At 36.7% G+C, this 20,122-nt stretch overlaps 1 protein-coding gene across 1 annotated transcript in view; it reads left to right on the forward strand.

Annotated features, from left to right (window-relative positions):
* The window catches only part of USH2A (Usher syndrome 2A (autosomal recessive, mild)), a 301,921-nt gene that overhangs the window by 114,504 nt on the left and 167,295 nt on the right, over positions 1-20,122 (forward strand). The window contains exons 12-16 of the mRNA XM_012638316.1: positions 5,630-5,853; positions 8,718-8,922; positions 12,572-12,769; positions 13,306-13,460; positions 15,401-15,599. Of these exons, the coding sequence (XP_012493770.1) occupies positions 5,630-5,853; positions 8,718-8,922; positions 12,572-12,769; positions 13,306-13,460; positions 15,401-15,599 (981 nt within the window). The remainder of the gene's footprint in view (positions 1-5,629; positions 5,854-8,717; positions 8,923-12,571; positions 12,770-13,305; positions 13,461-15,400; positions 15,600-20,122) is intronic.

Below are 20,122 nucleotides of genomic sequence, written 5' to 3' on the forward strand. Positions count from 1 at the left end.
CATATTCTGGATTTATTATTTTAAAATGAATTAATAAATATGTATTTCAAACATTTCTGTCTTAGGTTCTAATACAGTAAATATCAAAAGATATTACCCATATAAACAAAAGCTATTTTGGGTCCTCAGTAATTTGTAGAGTATAAAAGGTTCTGAGACCAAAATTTGAGAACCATTGCTTAAAGGTATAGTAATGTGTACTAGAAAATCATAATAACTAGTTATTCTATGCTGTGACTAACCTGTTGAATACCTCATTGTCCTTTAGGTGAGGTAGCTAAAAACAGGTCTGTTAAAGACAGAACCACAGAGGTGGGGAGGACGCAAAAGTGTTGTCTCCTCTATACCTTAATAGGTCAGAATTTTAAAATGACAGCTAAATGTCTCATTTCAGTATCTTTGTTCATCTATACCTTTTTAAAAAATTAGTCAATCACCACCATATTCCTTCATTTGTTAAACACATATTGTATAGTGACTATATTCAAGATATTCTTGGTGCTTCGTGAGTGCAAAAGTGGCTAAGATTCCATCTTTATCCTCAAGGACTTACAATCTAATCAAGAAGAAAAATACCTATAAGGTTGTCCACAGGCCACAAGAGAGGGATGAACGCATGCATATGCTTAAGACTGCAAGATCACTTCAGTCAAGGGCATAAAAGGGGTTTTTTCGTGGGACTGGAATCTCACACAAGGAGCAGGATTTGGAGAGGTGTGGCTGGGGTTAAAGTGTGAAATTAGCAATCTGCAAAACCCATCCACACGGGAGCGAGCACTTTGGTTTATTGGCGAGACACACCCGATGTAAGGAAAGAGAGGGAGATAAATCTGAGCAGGCACAAGGATTGGAACATTATTTAGTGCTCGGAGAAGAGTCAATGTGATGATAAGAACTGTGATTTAAGGAGATTAATTAAATTAGGGCAGCAGAACAAATGTGAAGGAGAAGGAGAGAGAAGTCAGAACATCATTGCCATAAAATATTTGATAAAATTCACCTGTTCTAAGAAGTGGCGTAGAGAGTACTGTCCACTAGGACAATGGTTCTTAATCTTTTTTTCTTTAGAATCTTGTGAAAGTGACACTTCAAGTAAAAGTACATAGAATATGTCCGCAAATTTGCCTGCAACTTTTGCCTTGAAGTCCATCCGTGGACCCAAATTTCAGAATCATTTCTTTATTTACTTCAATAGGATGATCTATACCAATCAAATATTTCTTAAACAAATTATGTAAACTCTGTAAATCCAGAGAGTTTCTCATGACATTCTGCAACTTCTCCGACTCTGACAATCATCCTTGAGTGAAGGAATGATACTTTTAGAAAGGGAAAAAAAATCCCTTTTTATTCTCTGACCTTCCTGCAGGTTTCACTGAAAATAGACAGGTTCCACATGTCTTCTCCGTCCCACTGCTGCTGCTCGCTCCTGTCGTCCCTAATGACTGTGACCTTAATGACCTTCCAGAATATCCATATGGCCCTTTTTCTCTTCAACCTAGCAACACCATATCCGCTACATGAGGGTTTGGATCTCGTCATATTGTTCCTAAGCCTGGCCTCTCTCGCTGCCTGGCATTGTGTGCCTGCCACGAGACCAGGCTGGCTCGTAAAACATCTCTTTATGTACTTTATTACTTAAACTCTTTTATTTGCCTGCAGGAGCCCTTTAACAAAATCACATTGAATTGACTTTCTCACACCAAATCAAATCTCTCTGGTCCCAGTTCAGTTGTCTTTGTCAATATGTATTTTATAAATGGAGTGAATTAACAGATGCTGTTGGAACAGAAGTGCTGGGGTGGCGTTTATGTTTTTAGTGCTCTCTCTGGGCAGATGAGTTGTGTAGGAGTGTTATACAGGTATCTCGGGATGAAAGTCATGCTCGTCATTTCAGGGGATATGTATTCTTGGCCATTTTCTTTCAATATATTTTAAACCTCTTTATTACTCATTTTTTTCCTTCGTGTTTGCTTATATGGTTTTATCATTTATGCCATTAATCTTGGGTTGGACTTGATTATATCCCTTAATATTCAAAGATGGAGATTAAAGCCCCTCTATCATTCAAAGAAGACAGGATTTTCTGTTAGCCTGTGGGAAACTGATCATGAGATGCCTTTGGAATATATTGCCTTATTTCTATTATAAATTTTGTCCATGCAGACTTTGATGTGAAACTCTGGGTTGAAATTGTTTCAGAATAGAACACTTGAGTTTTCATGTCCTGGGCTCTGACTTCACTGGAACTCATGACTACACAAGATGGAATTTGGGAATTTTGCAAAGAAGGAAGTATAGCCACAGAAATCCATGGTGTAAGAGTTGTATTGAAAGAACAGTTCCCTGGAAGATTTTCATATAACATAATGAATTTTTTGAAAGGTGTAATATATCAATGCTATAAAATATACTGCAGTGATTTGGGGAACATTTTCACTCTACCCTTTCTCTCTTAGTTTTGTGGTGGTAGCCACAGAGCCATCTACTGGTGAAGACAAGCATGAATTTCTTGCCTTTCTTGCTCTGCCACTAATTTTATACATTTATTCTAAGAATAACTAATCATAAACCTTTTTTTTTTCTTTCTTCTAGGCCTAAAATATCCCTTGGCTTAAAATGTAGTCACCATGATCAATCCCAGAGTTTCACAATGATTTGTCATATTCCAGACTGGTTTTTACTACTATCCTATTTTTTAACTCAAAAGCATGATGCATAATTCTTGGTCTTCTTTTAAAAAAAAACATGGAATACTAGTTTTTCAGATTGAACTATTTAGAAATTCATCAAGCAGATATGTTTATATGCCTTTCTTTTCAGACCTGGACATTAAATAAGTGTTGGTAACATATTTGAATTATTAATAATACTGTGAGTAAAATATTCTTTCCTCCATGATTTCTCAGTTGTATTCAATCCAATGGAAACCATCCATTGGATATATATGCTGTTGGAAAGACAGTGTATGCTCTTTGATCTGAAAAATAAACATCTACTAGTTTAATGTGTACTGTACCACTTTAATGACATCTGCATTTTGTTCATAGAGACTCTACCTTTGTACAAATTTAATGAAGAGCCTCTGGAAGAATGGACCAATCCATCAATAATGCATGACCTATTTTGTTTTTCTTTGGGCATATTTTAAATTGTGCATTGTGTGTGTCAAAGTTCAAAAGTCAAGTGCTACATGTGATAAATTAGGTAGGGGTCGAAAGTTATTGCAGTGCAGTTTCGGAAGATTGTCTGTCTCTGAATTTGCAGCTCATTCATGCTGAAGTGATGCACTATGGGAATTACTACCAAACTCTGCTCGGCAACATCTGCTCTCCCTAAGTGAGTTAGTGCACGTCAGACATCTTTATGTCAGAATATTGCAGTGATGGATGCAGTCTTCAGAAAATGCTGCATAAAAATCTGGTGTGCCGTTCTGGCCATTAAGTGAAATTACTATTTAAATTAATGGCACTGTCACAGTTTATCTGTGCAAAGAATGAACGCTGATTAGGGTATTAAGTAATTAGCAATTTATCACACTGGAACAAGGTTGATAATAATTAAAGAAGTAATGGTTTACCAAAGAAACTAGAAAGGGAGTCACTTCTTGTTATGTGAGTGAAATCTTGGCTGAAAATTTCAATTCAGTAAAACAAAGATGAAGCTCTTTGTGAAAGAAAGCATCCTTTTTTTTTTTTTTTTTTTTTAGTAATAGAAAAACAGTTCATTATCAAAATTTTAGTTGACCTGTCAAAAGTCCCTCAGAGCGATCAGATGACTGATTAGGAGTTTCGAATTAGGTCAATGTCTGCATTTTGATTTTATACTTAGAGCATAGTGAAACCATGAAGTAATTTGGAAGTAGAGGGAGAGAATATATTCTGCTCCCTAAAGGACTAGTTTTCAGGTTTTGATTGCTCTTTAAAATAGAAACATGAATTGTTTTAAGAAAACTGCTAGAGAAAAAAATGACAATAAAGAATCCAAGGTTGTATTTAAATGTCTAATCAGAAGGCAGCAGAAAAATGTCCAAACAATATAAAACTTGAAGCTGTGGATTTTTCTTTTTATTTTATATGTGTGTCTATGTACACACATGTATGTATGTATTTACATATATACACACGTATATTTGCCCATCATAGTCAAGACTCAGACTACAATGATAACCCTGCTGCGTGTTTTTATTTGAAAGAACTTTTCCTGGAAATGTTAAAACGACTAGAATTATTAATATAACAGTTTATTTTTAAACCAATTACTTTGAAAAGTTATCACATTTAGATAAACATGACATGCCAAAACTCTGTTATGATCAGAGAATATCATTAATTGTAAATAAGGTTTTTTAAATACTGGGAAATATATTTTAAAGTGGCAATATCAGTATAAGCGTTCTTTGGAGTCATGTGCAGATAAACATCTTTCTTAAGGGATGTGCCAAACAAGTGTCTACTTTCAATTATTTTAAAAAACCAAAAACACTTAAAACTCCTTGATCCATTATTAGGAGTGTCTGTCATAATGTAGGTGTTTGTACAGAACCAGATTAAACAATTCAAGACCCCGGGGCACTTTGAATTTGAGGTTCTTTATGTTATCAGTTGGGACTAATAATAAACAAACAAAATTCTAATTAAAATAAATCATTCATCACATTGTGCTGCTGTATAACTGGATATAAATTCTAATGTGATAGCCCTGTGACATGCAGTATAGGCACCTTAATTTCTAGCTTGATCTGACTCTAGGGTATTATTTATTCATGCGTTAATGTCAAAATTTCTGCTGTTTCTCTTCTATGGCAATGTCTAAATGATGTGAACACAGGCAATGAAACTGAATTTGGTGGGAGAAAAGAGTCTACTTGGTGTCTCAGATACATGTGTCTTTCATCAAGGTGTGGGGATCAATGATCTTCCCTACAAGGTCTTTCTGTTGTTGCCCCCAACCTGTCACCCATGTCTACGATGGGTCTAGAACACAGAGTGGCTCAAAAGACTGGCTGATTGGGGCACCTGATCGGTGAACACTCTCAGCTGGTTTTGAATGCCAAAGCTATCTCATGGAGAAGGAATGGTCACCATTGTAGCTACATTCACAGGAAGAAAATCTTTGTATCCTAGACAGGCTAGGCAACAACTTGCAAGGCTCCTACCACAGGGTTTCCAGTTCTACTATGGAGCTACCTTTCTGCTCTGCCTTGCCTCTTATTCCAGAGTGCTTGGGTGACCTTTTCTGCCTTGTAAATTTCTAGAGCTTTCTCTGAATCCCTACAGTTTAACTAACTTTCTTTTGCAACAAGATGTTACCATCCCAAAATGGGCAGGCAGTTTTCATGACAGAAATCCGATCTTTTCTTTATGGAGCGTGAGAGAAGCTTGGCCCTACAGAATGATTTCCGAACACTTCCTCTTGTGTGTTCTTTTCCTAATTAGTGTCTAGTGCTCTTGGTAAGAAGGACCCTCACTGCACATTTAAATCACCTTGGTAGGGAAATGCTACCTCAGGTATTGCACCATTTCAGCAACTGCCTGAGTCTGACATTTTTATATCAAACTTTATAGCAGCCTCAGTTTTCTTTCCTTTTTTTTATTTCATATTCATATATAACATTTTATTGTTGCAGGGATGTTCTGTTGTGGGCAGGATTATGTGAATATGTCAGATACCATATGCTGCTCAGCTTCCAGTGGAGAGTCTAAAGCACATGTTAAAAAGAATGACCCAGTGCCAGTAAAATGCTGTGAGACTGAACTTATTCCAAAGAGCCAGAGATGCTGTAATGGAGTTGGATATAATCCTTTGAAATATGTTTGCTCTGACAAGATTTCAACTGGAATGATGATGAAGGTAATTGATAGAAACCCTCTCGGAGGTGCTGATTTGACAATGGAAAGAGAAATACATTGTTCGTAACTATTTTTCTAAAATAGGAATATAAAAACTCCTGTGTGCATTATTCATTTTCACATTACATCCATATTAATACCGAATGAGTTCGCTATGATTGATGTTATTGCAATGAATTCTAAAGGAATTAATAATGATTAGCTGTTCTCAAGGAAGCTTTACCCAGCACTTCAGATGAGTGCAGGACTGAAAGTCTGTGTCTGCTGGAAGAGCCAGCACAGGTTGTCTGGGGCCTTTGCACGGTGCCATTTCACGCCTCTGAGTGCCGGGGCTGAAGAGGGAGGGAAATTCCTACTTCTTCCCTCTTGCCTGCCAACCAGAACCCAACACCTGCCTCTGCTAGAGACCTCAGACCCAGAAAATTCACTTAGTTGTGTTTATATCGTATTCCCTTAGACAGGGCAAGATGAGAAAATGCCTCTGTCAGCCACAAAAGTGCCTAGGCTTGTGGGTGTGATCATGTATGCGTGTATGTGGTGATGCTTCACATACAGCCATGTCATGTTTGTGGGTATTAAACTTGACCCAGGACTCCAGAAACCTATCAATTTAATGGAAGGCTCATGAACGTTTAAAAAAACAAACACCCTACCCACCATGTTCTGTAGGAATTTGTCCTTATGAGATGGCTGAAAGTGGGTGACGTGGTCACAGAGAGTGGAAGGGCACTTGCTGAATGAGGTGACTGCACAACCCTTGTGTAGACATCATACACTTTGGGATGTGAAATAGCTCTTATGACATTGATAGGGGCCCTGCAAGCACTTTGTAGCAATGAATGATTAAGATAATACATAAGGTTTGTAAATTATTATGATGAGGACAATATTTCTTCATGCTGAATCAAGTAGTGTATTATAGGTAATGTTGTTCATTCTATAGATTTCATTTTGTTTCCTGAACACCTCTCTCCTGGAGACTTCCATCTTCTGCTGTGATTTGGACAGGATCACTGTAGGATTTCTACATAGTTGGCCCAGTGGATCTTCCCTAAACTGTCAACTCAGGAATTCCTTTCAACCCTTTCCTGTGTTGGTCCCCTGTGTTCTGTTCCCCAAGTTTCTTTCCTTTTGGAGAATTATCTTCCTGAGTGTAGATGCATACAGGGTAAATTTTTTGAGAGTTTGGCGTATGAATGTATCATTCTTCTACTCTCCCACTGGATTGATAGCTTAACCATATATACAATTCCAGGTTAAAAATCATCTCTACTCAGAATTTTGAAGGCATTTCTGCATTTTTTAAGCCTCTGTTGATTTTTTGACTCCCATCTCCTTGTAGGTAACCATGTTATCTTTTTCTATGACAGCTTTTAGAGATGTTCTCTTTATCCTGCTCTTTTAAAATTTCATGACAATGTGCCTCTATGTGGAAGTTATCAATTTTTTCTTTTTCTTTTCTTTTTGTATTTTTTTTTTTTTTTTGGTGATGAGAATGTTTAAGATTTACCCTCTTAGCAAATTAGTTTTTTAATTTTTTACATTACAATCCAATGTGAGTTAGGTCTCTTCCAAGCAACATCTCATGAACCCAAGCCCCTTCCATCTTGTTTTTTGCTTCACACACAGCCCCATGGTCACATGGAAAGGGAGAGAGAGTGGACAGTTGCACGCTGGTGGGTCATTCCTGGATACAGAGTACATACTTTCTGTACACTAGTCACACAGCCATATCTAGTCATGTGGCTCCTCCTATTGCACCGGGGCTTGAAAATCCCATGTTCCCACAGAGAAAAGGGGAAAATGGACACACTAAGCACATCACATTGTTTGTGCCACATCCATGCCCCAGCCAGCTTCCAAAAATGTTTGAGCAGTCCTGTGTGCATTATTTCCCTTCCTTTTCCATAAGACTTTCTATATTTAAACATTTCTTTTACTGTCATTTGGTTGGGCTTTCAGAAAAAATGGAGATATATCCAAGTGTTCAATTCGCCATTTTTAAATGGAAGTCCCAAGTCCCACTATATTTTTCTGAAGTAGCTTTCTTTTGACTAACTTGGTGAGAATAATTCAAATTGTTTTCTGTAAGAGAGAAATTGAATGGGGATCAATTTTTAATAGCAAAAAGTATTCCAAATACACTATGCTACTTCTATAAAGGAAAGGCAAAGTAGATCTCTGCATTATAAGAATATTACTTTATTTATAGCTCCTGTAATTTGGCATGATTAAGTATTGAATTTTCCCATAAAAAATCCAAAGATTCATCGGAGAAAAGGTTTATGAGTATAAATAATTATAATAACTATTCATGAAATATTTTGATTTTTTGAAAACTTGGATGAGTAATACTTCCTGTGGAACCAACTTTCCCAACACCACAGGAAGTACTGATTCTCAAATATTCCATTATTTATTTTCTCTAAAACTTCACAAGAAAGTGTCAAGTAACAATAATAAAGTAATGACTACTGTTACTATTTGTAGTGTGTATATTAAGTTTAAGTCATTAAGGCATTCACAGATGTTATTTGATTCACACAACAAACCATCATGGTAAATTCTATTTCCATTTTTCCCTCTAAAGAAGCTGAGGCTTTAAGGACATAAGTAATTTGCCAGGGTTACAGAGCTAGGAAGTTACAAAACTGGAATTTTAATCCAAGTCTGTGTCATTTCAAAGTAACTGCTCTTTTTAGGATACAAACTGCTTTCATTGCTTTTTACAAATTTTGAGATATTTATTTATCAAATAGGAAGAAAAATTTCATTTGAAAGCTATAAAAATCTACCCCAGGTTTGTCTAAATGAAATTTAAAAATCCCTTTCTTTCTCTCTCCCCACCTCTACCACTTGATTTAGGAAACCAAAGAGTGCAGGACCCTCTGCCCAGCATCTATGGAAGCCTCAGCATACTGTGGCAGGTGTGACTTCAACTTTACCAGCCATGTTTGTACTGTGATGAGAAGGTCTCACAATTCCACAGGGAAGACATCAATCGAAGAAATGTGTTCATCCGCTGAAGAAACTGTTCACACAGGGAGTGTAAACACATACTCCTTCACAGGTAACAGAAAGTGAGCTCTCTGCCCATGGCTTAGTGGGGTAGTGAGAAAAAGCTGCTGAAATGTAGATTTATTTCACTCTAACATCATCCCTCCTTAACCTGATATCAGTAAGTTCCATCATAGTTCGGGGCCAGCTAGTTACAAGGTAATTAAAGGCATAATCTGGATGTGTTGATAGTTAGTGGTTTAAAATTCATTTTAAGTCTAACTTTAAGCAAAGTTATATGCTGTTTTAAAGTAAATCTGTGCCCTTTGCCAGTATATCCAGTTAATACACAATAAACTCAATTTTCTTTTCCAAAAGCTCAAATGCAGCTTTCAATGAATGCATTGAATGAATTTCATTTATACTTGCAAGCAGGAAGCTAGAAGGAACCTGATTACTAATAAAACTTAGCAGTGTTATTCTGAGGAAGAGGTAAGCCCAAGTGTGGTGTTCCTCCAAGATGGCTGATCATCTTGAAAACAATAACCTTTGCAGTTGTTGAAAATGTTAATTTCCAAGCACCATCTTGGCCTTACTGAATTGGTCCAAAATAGTGTTTCTGAGCTCTGGCTGAGCTGAGTGAGAAACACTGTATAGTTTAGAATTATCTCTAAAATAGTTCTTCCATCTATTAAATTTTTATTGTTTATCCATTTACTTAAGTCCCTACAGAATGTGTTACTGTTTTTGGAAAAATCAATATGTGTGTGTGTGTGTGTGTGTGTGTGTATGATCTACAATCTAGAGTCAAATAGAATCAATTTGAGTGATATAATTTGAACATGCTAAGGTTAAATAAATGAAACGATGCTCTATTTCATGATGAATTATCATTCACCTTACTCTTCCAATAGTGGGTGATAATGGCAAACCACAGGAATGCAAAAAGTAAGTCAGGATACCAAAAATAAGAGGGGGAAGATTAAAGAGGAAAGAAAGAAATAGAAAGTCTATTGAACATTATTTGGTCCCAGTGCTGTGCTAGGTACTTTAAAGCCTTACCTCAGTTGCCCACAAAGCAATCATGTAAGAATGATCATTTAACAGATGAAGAAACTGAGAGTCAGATCTCTAAAAGTAACTTGCCATGGTAAGGAAACAGATTCAAATTATGCCATCTTCAAAGGGGCAGATTTAAAAGACTCACATGGCATAGGAGCTTCTTTTACAGTGCCCCAAACCTCCCTCGAGCTCTTCTTTCCTTCTGAAACATCCTTCATTGTCCTACTCAAGGTCCACGTCAAGATTCATGTCCCCTTATAGGCTTGCCAAGTCCAGCCACTTCTTGCCTGTGTGTTCCTGTGGCACACTGTTTACAAAGTTCATCACTTCTGCCATGTGTCATATGCATTGGAACACTTGTACTATCTCTCCTATTAGATTGAAATATCCTTATGAATAGGACATCTTTGTTTACCTTTACCTTATTATTTGGAGTCAGCACACTGTAAACCAAAAAGATTTATTGGAGTGAATTGAATTAGGAAAGGATAGTTTGCCCAACCTTCCAGTTTCTTCCTACTCCCAGTTATAGATTTAAATCAGGGACCCTCATTTTGAAATTATTGAATTTCCATCTAAGAGAGTTCCCTACTTTTATCTGCCCCTTGTAATCAAGAGCAAGATTTTGAAGAGCTTTTAAGACCTACTCGCAATAGCCCTCTCCAGAACTGAATAGATGTTGTTTCCACTTCCTGGTATAATATTATGAAGTCTTTTAAAATCTATATTTCAGATTGCTTTGCCTGCCAGAAAATAGTATAGATTGCATATGAAAAATAACCATTTTTTCATGAAAGATATTAAACACGCAAGTGGTGCTATGACAATTCCATCAAGAACAATTTAGACTAAATCAGACTTTTTAAAAAACTTATAATGGAAAGCTGACCATACCAGTGCTGATCAAAATTCATCCATTTATGAAATCACTTATCAAAAATATTTATTAAATACCTACTAATAACCAGTCACTCTACTAGACCAGCAGCTATAAAGACAAATAAGAATTTTCATTGGGATTTGAAGCCTATATGAAGAAACAAGGAAGTAGCAACTGAAATTAGAAATGGTGATGTGAGCTTGAGGCTACAGAACAACAGTTATCAGCAATGGGCAGTTTAATCTGCTATAGCAAAGAAATGCAAAAATATAGTGACCGTCTGTGGGCAGGTAGATGGTCCAGGCACCTCAGTCCAGCAAGGTCTTTTAGGAATCCAGTGTCCTTCCATGTTGTGGTGCATCATGCTTCAGGTGCTACCATCATCCACTGTGTTACTACAGCATCCCAGCTCCAGCCTAGCAGCAGGGGCTAAGAATGGCAATGGAAGCAGGCAGGCGATTTTCTCTTTAAAAAGCAATGTAGAACTTGTTCATCTCTTCCATACTCCTTCGGATGTTGAGATCTGAATCATGTGACCACATCAAGCTGCAAAGAAAACTGGCAAAAACGTTGTTCCTAATCAGGATGTCTCCGACCAGGACAGAAGGGAGATCTGGGGAGCCATGATAGTCATCACAGGGGACCAGTGGCAGATACTCTCTTACCAACAAAAATGGAGACACTTGTAGAGAAATTTACATTTTATGAAGTTCTGCCACATAATTTATTGCATTTTATTTTCCTATTAATTCTATAAAGTAGGCAGCGCAGGGTTTATTGTAATTACATGCACATAAGGAGAATGTGGCTCAAATAATCCAAGAGGAGGACTGAGGATTAACTCTGTGTCCAGTGAAGATAGAGCAGGGGGCCAGGCAGCCAAGGGGGAAGACCTCCTTTCCTGATCCTCAGAGTCACCTAGAAACCACTGTACAAAAATATATACATACATACATATTCAAAATTCACAAAATTAAATTAATGGAATATAAACTTAAATAATTATACTTTCAGGTAATTTTGGGGGGCGAATTTTATTGCATTTGTACTTCTGAAGTTATTAACGCTTAAAATGGAACTAAGACTTTGGGAACACTGTTGAATCACATGAGTTATCATCTAATAAAATTTTTACCAGTCCAAAAAGCTTAGCAGGTTTGGTTTTGTTGTTTTAATTAGGCTAGTTGGTTTTGGTTTTGATTTCAGTTCTGGTTTTGGTAGAAGAGGGAAGGAAGCATGTAGTGAATTATGCATTCATTTTTTTTCACCAACATAGTACCATGATAAGCTAAGTTTCAAATCCTGTGCCTGATAATAACTATATTATAATTCATATGATTTTTTATTTTATTTTAATAAAGTAATAACAAAGTAATAGAAAGTAATACTTGGTAAGTTTTATAATAATAAAACTATAAAAGAAAGTGGGCATTCTGTCTCATAGAGAAGTCAAGTATACATGAATTTATGACACATTAACATCTTATTATACATTAGTCTAGCACTTTTATTTTTCAGTCATTTCTTTAATGTATCCCTAGTTCTCTGTTGAGAAACAGTGAATTCTATTCTGTAAAATTCCATATCTCTGCACACAGTAAACACTTTAAATATTGTTTATGATTTAGAAAATAAAGATACTAGAGATTTATGTGCACAAAGGAATTAGAACTTTGAGCATTTATTTTTCAATTTTTAAAGGTTTTGATATTCATTTCTAATATGATGGTTTAAAAAAGTAAGAATAATACAAACATCACTGTCTGTTTTCTCTTTCCAGATGTAAACCTCAAGCCCTACACGTTGTATGAGTACAGGATTTCTGCATGGAATAGCTATGGGCGAGGATTCAGCAAAGCTGTTAGAGCCAGAACAAAAGAGGATGTGCCTCAGGGAGTGAGTCCCCCTAGGTGGACCAAAATGGACAATCTTGAAGATGCAATTGTCTTAAACTGGAAAAAACCTATACAATCAAATGGTATTAGCTACTTTTAAAATAGAAATAACATAATCCTATAAATCCATAAGGAAATTGAAATGAATATAATCTAAATTTAAATGGCATGCAATTAACTGCTAGAAAGTATTTGCTAATAAAGGGAACTTTAGTTGTTTTGCAACTAATCATTCACTTTATGGTATAGCCCTCATCAATTTTGATTCAAAATATATAAATAAATAAGTAAAATTTCCTTGAATCCCAGCATATATCTAAGCTGCTTTCAAATAAGCAAAGCATATTCAGGGATGGCAGAATAGTTTTAATATTGAAAGTAAATTTGTTTGGTAGTGAAGAGAAATAAACATGAATGACTCTTTGATTATCTATGTCAAGAACCCATCTCTTCCATAATAGTATAATTAAGAAGTGCTTGAGTGTGGCAATATAATAGTAAATTAAAGTGAAATAAAGCTGTAGTATCCCCTTTCTTCATAACACTAAGATTTTAAGTTGTTTGCAAATAGGTAAAATGACAAGACACTCAAATACAGGCATTTCACTGTGTCTTTTAGGCCCTATTATTTACTACATTCTTCTTCGAAATGGAATTGAACACTTTCGGGGAACATCACTGAGCTTCTCTGATACAAAAGGAATTCAGCCATTTCAGGAATATTCATATCAGCTGAAAGCTTGTACAGTTGCTGGCTGTGCTGCCAGTAGCAAGGTAAGGGGAGTGTGCCTAAACTCTGAGATGAAGGGTTCAGTGTGAAGGCTTTTTCAGTGAAGAAAACAATGTCCCCCTCAAGGTAGTATTAAGTAGGGTGTTCGGATGTCACACTAACTCAGTGCTAATACACATACCTGGAAGGAGAGATCAGTGTTCTGTTAATGAAAAATAAATGAAATCTTGAACCAATATCATCTTCTCTTTCACACTCTTTCTCCACTAACTGTTTTTAGGTGATGTAAAAAAATCCATAAAAATTTCCAAACCATTATTCAGTTGAAAAGGGTTTCTATTTAACTATCACATCAACAAAAAATGCCTGATTTTGAAAAACAAAGAAAAGGGTAAAAAGGCCTGACATAGAAGACAAATGGTTCTAAGACTTCTGCAACAGCCATGCCAGGAAATAATGACAGCCTGAACTCAGGCAGCAGGGGTCAGAGTGGAGAACATCAGAAAGATACAGCAGATATGGGGGACACAATCTTCAGGACTTGGTAGTTAACTGTAGGCAGAGGAATAAAAGCAAAGAGTCATGGATATTTTCAAGATATCTGGCTTCAGCAATTTGTGGAAAATGGTGCCATTCTGCAATCAAATACAAGATGAGAGAGAAATGTTAAAAGAAAAAGAATAAGATTAATTTTTAAAAATATATTTAAAGCGCCAGGTGGTGGAAGTAGATACTACTTGGCACTTTAAGTAAAAATGTCTAGTTACAAGATGGATTAAGAAGCGACTGGATTTTGCTAGAAATATCTATGTGGGAAGTCAAAGCAATGAGTTTAAATAAGGTCATTGAAGAAGAATGGCGAGAGACAAAAAAAGAACACCATAGGCGATGAGCACTGGCGATGAACACTACCAAATGAAGAAGGAAGAAAAGCCCACAAAGAAGACTGGAAAGAAATAATCAAACAAGTTTGGAGGAAAATAAAGAAAGAGCCATTTCACAGAAGCCAGCCTCATCAGAGGAAGCCCAGGAGGAAACAAACACATAGAACAGTTTTGATTCTGTTCGTATGCTTAAAACTTTAGAAGAGCAGCATCTTCACACACTGCAAGAACCATCAAAATAAGACATTCTGTCAAACTGTTTGGCCACAGTGTATGTGTGCAACTTCTTGTTCAACAGACACCCCAGAAACCTCTCTGAGCACGCCCCCATTTAGACAGATGACAGCTGATTGGCCCAATCAAAAGTTATGGTCCACATAGTTCTAGAACAATTCGTATTTTTGGCATAGACACAGATCATGCCTACTAGATACCAAAAGTATTGGTTAAAAATAAAATCAGGGTTAATTCTTTGAAAAAAACAAATGCAACCCATTTTTGTCCAAAGCTATGTTTTGACAATATTGACTAAATAATTGGTTGATTTATTATTTTTTTCTTCTCACTTGGTTCCTTTTCTAGAACATTGGCACACGATGAAGTCATCCCAAGTATCATGGGAAGAGCACAAAAAAGTCTACCCATTTATACTGTTCAAAGTATATCATATGCAAGCAAGTTCAGATGTGGGTTTTGCTCCATATTTACTGGTGCTTAAAATGTACAAAATCAGGCTGTTAAAATGCAAAGACACTGATGGGCCATATGGAAGAGAGTTATCAAGAGTTCTCTAGTAAGACAGTTTGCCAGCCAGATTTTACTTGTTTAAACACCGAGCGCTGCACTCTGCCGTCAAAATTGTTGTTGAACCTGTTGTGATAAATGGTAGTCTGAGACTTATGTAATGTATTCAAGGTCAGATTTCATTGTTTAAATAGGATGGGAGGGAAAGAATAAAAAAAGGGGACTGCTTCTCCGAGCCCCTGCTAATGATATGCCAGGCCAGACAACAACATTTTAAAACAAAAGTGACATTCTCATTGATCGGGATACCTAGTGTACCATTACGATAAATTGCTGTTTAATTCCTATGTCTTCAGGTAGTTGCAGCTACTACCCAAGGAGTTCCGGAGAGCATCCTGCCACCGCGAATCACAGCCCCGAGTGCAGAGGCTCTGCATCTGAGCTGGAGTGTCCCTGAGAAACCAAATGGCGTCATTAAAGAGTACCAGATCAGGCAGGTTGGGAAAGGTCTCATCTACACTGACACCACTGACAGGAGGCAGCATACGGTCACAGGTGAAAAAAAAAGGAAAACCTACTGGAAGAGTCTGTCATTGTGGTTAGGGGGGCAAAGCATCCCAGGGGTGTGTGTTTGATATATGAGGTCACTTCGAAAGGACGTGTTCTCTTGACATATGGTCAGGTCCCACTTATCCATGCTAATAGAAGAGCCCACACTGGCAGCAATAAGCCACAACAGCAGATAACTTCAGAAATAATTTATATTTGGCTTTGATACGCATTATGTGTGGGGTTTTTTGCATCAGTATTAACTTTTTTTTTTCCGAACAAACAGTAAGATGCATTTTCATTCCCCAAGGATATACTCATAGATAATGGGACTGGTATAACCAAGAATGTACTGGAAGGCTGGGGAAAATCAGCCAGAAGCTAACATTTGTCTACTAAGTGGGTAATTAATACGCAGAGCTAGTTGACAGTGGACTAGTTGTGGCTATTTGTTATTATTATTAACATTAATTAATAGTAATTGTATTTTTATTATAATGTTTATTATAATTAACTTTAATAATATAATAATAGTGCAGTACAGTAGTAAATAGATAGTTGCTAGTGGCGATTACAGTAATAATTGACAAATTTTAGCTTGAATGTCATTTCTGGAGAAAAGAGAAGCATTTTCTGACTCACCCAGTCTAAAGTAACTTCTCTTACACGCCACCACACTACTTTGTTTTATTTTCATCGTAGACCTCTCACTGCTTGATATTTTAGTGTTTGATTTTTGTCTTTTTTGTCTTTTTCTATCTTCACCCACTCAAATGTAGGCTCCAAAAGAACAGGGATCTTGTCTACCTATTCAATGTTGTACCTCTAGTGCCTAGAACACTCCTGAACATGTCAATAAGAGCTAAATACACGTTTGGGGAAAAATCAATTTAATATGTGCCAAATGCTGTCCTGAGCACTTTGCATGCACTATCTGATTTGATTCTCCATCAGAAAACTATAGGCTAAACAGAATTACTACCCCCATTTTACAGAAAAGCACACTTTGAGAGATTATGTAAATTCATTTATTAAGTGGATCTACTGAATCATCCCAAACAGCTTTGTAAATTTAAATTCTGAGACCAGGGGCAAGAATTTACAAACTTTCACATTTTCCCTGCTGTCAGCCACCTCCTTCCAAGACCTCCTTAGAGAATGACCTCCCTCCGTTGCACCCTACACCTTGCAGAGGGTATCGATAGCACAGATCATTAAACTTACATGTAAGTGCAGAAAGGCTGGAAAAATATGCCTGATTTTTCTTAAGAGACACAGGCTACACTACACAGGTGGCAAAATAAATTCATCATGTTTTACTCTTAAACTCCACAATTCCCTGACACATAAGCAAGCATTCATTGACAGAATTTCCAGTGGTTTTCCAAAAGTGCTATAAGCCTGCAGAAGATGCTTAATACAGTTTTCGAACTTACACGTTGCATCCCTTATCACCAGACCCTGAGCTAAATCATTGATACTGGGGATGGGGAAAACCCTCATCAATTCAAATGATCAAATTGGCTTCTTATATCTTATTTTACTCGAAGTGAAAATCATTCACAAGGGATTGAAATAATGCTGTTTTACTTAATATAATGAAACCTCACCTTTATATGGTGCTTTATCATTTCAGAGAACTGTTTACATTTTGACTTATTTGATTCTCATCATATCCATCTAAGTAAGAGATGTTGTTAATAACCCATTTGAATGATGAGGAAGCAAACTGACCTCCTCGGGGTGTCCAGGGCATTCACTGCCTCCATCTATAAGGAAATCAGAACACTTGTTTCATTCCCCAAAAGATGAGTTGCCAGCTGTGGTGTTCCAGATAATACACTAAGTGCTCTAAAATAAGATCGCTGCTCTTAAGATGCTCTCAGCAACAGGAAAGACTGACAAGGAAAGGAAAACTGCAAACAGAACTCCACACAGGATACCGTGGTGAAAATCAAAAGAATGGCTTGGCATAGACAATGGAATGTTAATTACAGAGTTTTGAAAACCAAATTAAGGCACATTAAGACTTTGTACCAGTAAAGGTTTCACAATAAACTGAGATACAAGGCTAAAGAAATTTCTTCTTGTAATATCTACTTAACCAGCATTGGCTTTGAATTTTTGCCAATGATATTGGCTTGCATTTTTTAGAAACCGGCATTTATATGCCAACGGATCAAATTCAATTGTAATGTTCAAACCAACAGGATTGATAGCCTCATTAATTATAAAATAATTGCAGAGATTTTTCTTTAAATAACTTCACTCTACCAGTTCTTCCTTTCATTGTCATTTTTAATGGATATTTTTATGTGAGAGAAGATTTCATACACATATCTTGGTGCCAGAGATCCTCTTTTATTAGAATAAATATTTTACAGTTTTTGCCACATAACTAATTTTTACAAATTCAGGAAATGACTTTAAAAGTCATTTGATCCATCCCTCTGTTCTAAGATTTAGAGAGTAGTATTACACCTGGGCAATACAGCCCTAAAGAGGAAGTTCTCTGTTGAATGAGGAAATAAACCCTCTTTCAGCAAAAACTTACCAACTACAGAGCCTCCTATATGCAGTTGCTACGGGACAGGAATGGTGCTAGGCATTAGATAATCTAAAACCTGAGATCTGTATAATGTTAAACATTTTATCTGCCCAGGAAAATTCAGTTCCATGGTTAGCTGACTGACCAGATGCACTACAGAAGTACTTTATGATGTGAATGACTGTTCCATTGAGTTCGTGGAATGAACTAAAATATTCAGATTTATTTCCCATTCCATCTCAAATGTTTGAGACAAGAGCAGCCTGAACCCCCTAGGATAAATGTTTTGATTTTCTCATCATTTCCAAAACCTAGGCATTCCCTAAGCAACAGAGCACTAATGAAGCTGTAGCATTAGTCGTCCTGGAGCCGGAAAATCTAGGTCCTTAGAAATGACAGAAGGGACGGGGAGCACTTCGCCTCAGCCCCATTGTCTCCATGCTTATTTTTAATTACCTCAAAGCTTTAGAAACATGATCCCATAAATGCTTTGTGGGAATAGTGGCGAGTGCACTCATCATGTGAAATCCATAAATTGCTTATAATCCTCTCAAGATGTTAAAAAAAAGCATTAAGTAATTGAAGACAGGAAGTCCTCGGTTAATTATTTAGAGGTGTTATCAATGCTTTAAGTAAACTGAAGCGTTTTCTGCTATCTCACTGAGCCGAATGCCATGGGGACGAAGGAGGAGCAGCCATCATCTTCTCATATTCGCTAATGCAAACAGCGCATGGCAGCTTGTCAATAAAAGACCTTTTCATATCATTTATTACTAAACACGTCCACCATCCCGTACAGAACAATTTGGACATCAGTACGGCATTGTTTCACTTTGGGTTACTGCTACATTATACGTGGGCCTCCTAACGTGGGCTTAGGGGTAGAGAAGAGGGTGAAAGGATTAACTAAATAATTAGGGCCACTGAGAAAAATATGAATTAATCATGTCCTCTTTAGCAGCAAGTATAATAAGGGCCTATGTGTCTCTTAACTCTGGGGAAACTGTTTTCAAAATAATTAATTAAAAGTTGCTCATCATTGCATTTCACTTAAAAGGAAAAACCTACCAGCATTAAATTAGCAAGGTGAGAGAACAATTTGCTTTCCTGTCTCATCTTCTTAGAAGTTAATGAAAACCTTGTATGCTAACTAGCGTAAATGCTAGCAATTCTAGCTGTAGCAGAAAGTGTAATACTAATGTTATACTGAAACAGATATCTTGCACATCACTCTTCAGAAAGAGAAAACACAGTTTGACCATCAATATAACAAAATGTGGACATTCTTTACAAGGGGATTTTACTTCTAGATAACTCTATCATGTGTTCCCATAGTATCTTTGCTCTCGTGCTATTTATTACATTTTAATGTAATATCCTTTTCTCTTGTCACTATTCCTCAATTAGTAGGTAAAGCTTTTTAAGGACAGAGACAAGAGCTTACTGTTTGCCATTGCATCCCTGGTACCTATCATAGTATTTAACATAGTCAAAAAACATTTGTTGAATGAATAAATATTGAATAGTGGACTTGTATTTAAATGACTACATTCCATTTGACTGGAGATAAAAATGCCACTGTCAAACATATCTAAATCTCAGGCAGGATCAGCTGTGGGACCCAATGCAAAATGAAAATTCAGGGCCCCTTGTTCAGAAATCATTAAGAATTTCAAGATGGTGAAAGCAGAACATTGAATTAAGCTTGGAGGCTTCTAAGCATGGGACCTCATATGATTATTTGTCACTAGCTTATGAAACCAGCCCTGATCTCCAGCAGTCTGGATTTATTGGCACCATATTTCCTTAATTAAAGCAGGAAGAAAACTAGGATGGTGATCACATCCTCTGAACAGCTTCAGGAGCTCCTTCTGTAGTTGTATGCAATGCACCAAGCACTGGACCTGTGGAAATGGATATTGTAATTCATTTTATTTTCATTTTTCCATCTCTGAGGAAAACTAACTTTGTGCCTTACTAC

Source organism: Propithecus coquereli, unplaced genomic scaffold (assembly GCF_000956105.1).
Source record: "Propithecus coquereli isolate 6110/MARCELLA unplaced genomic scaffold, Pcoq_1.0 Scaffold129, whole genome shotgun sequence".
Taxonomy (NCBI): domain Eukaryota; kingdom Metazoa; phylum Chordata; class Mammalia; order Primates; family Indriidae; genus Propithecus; species Propithecus coquereli.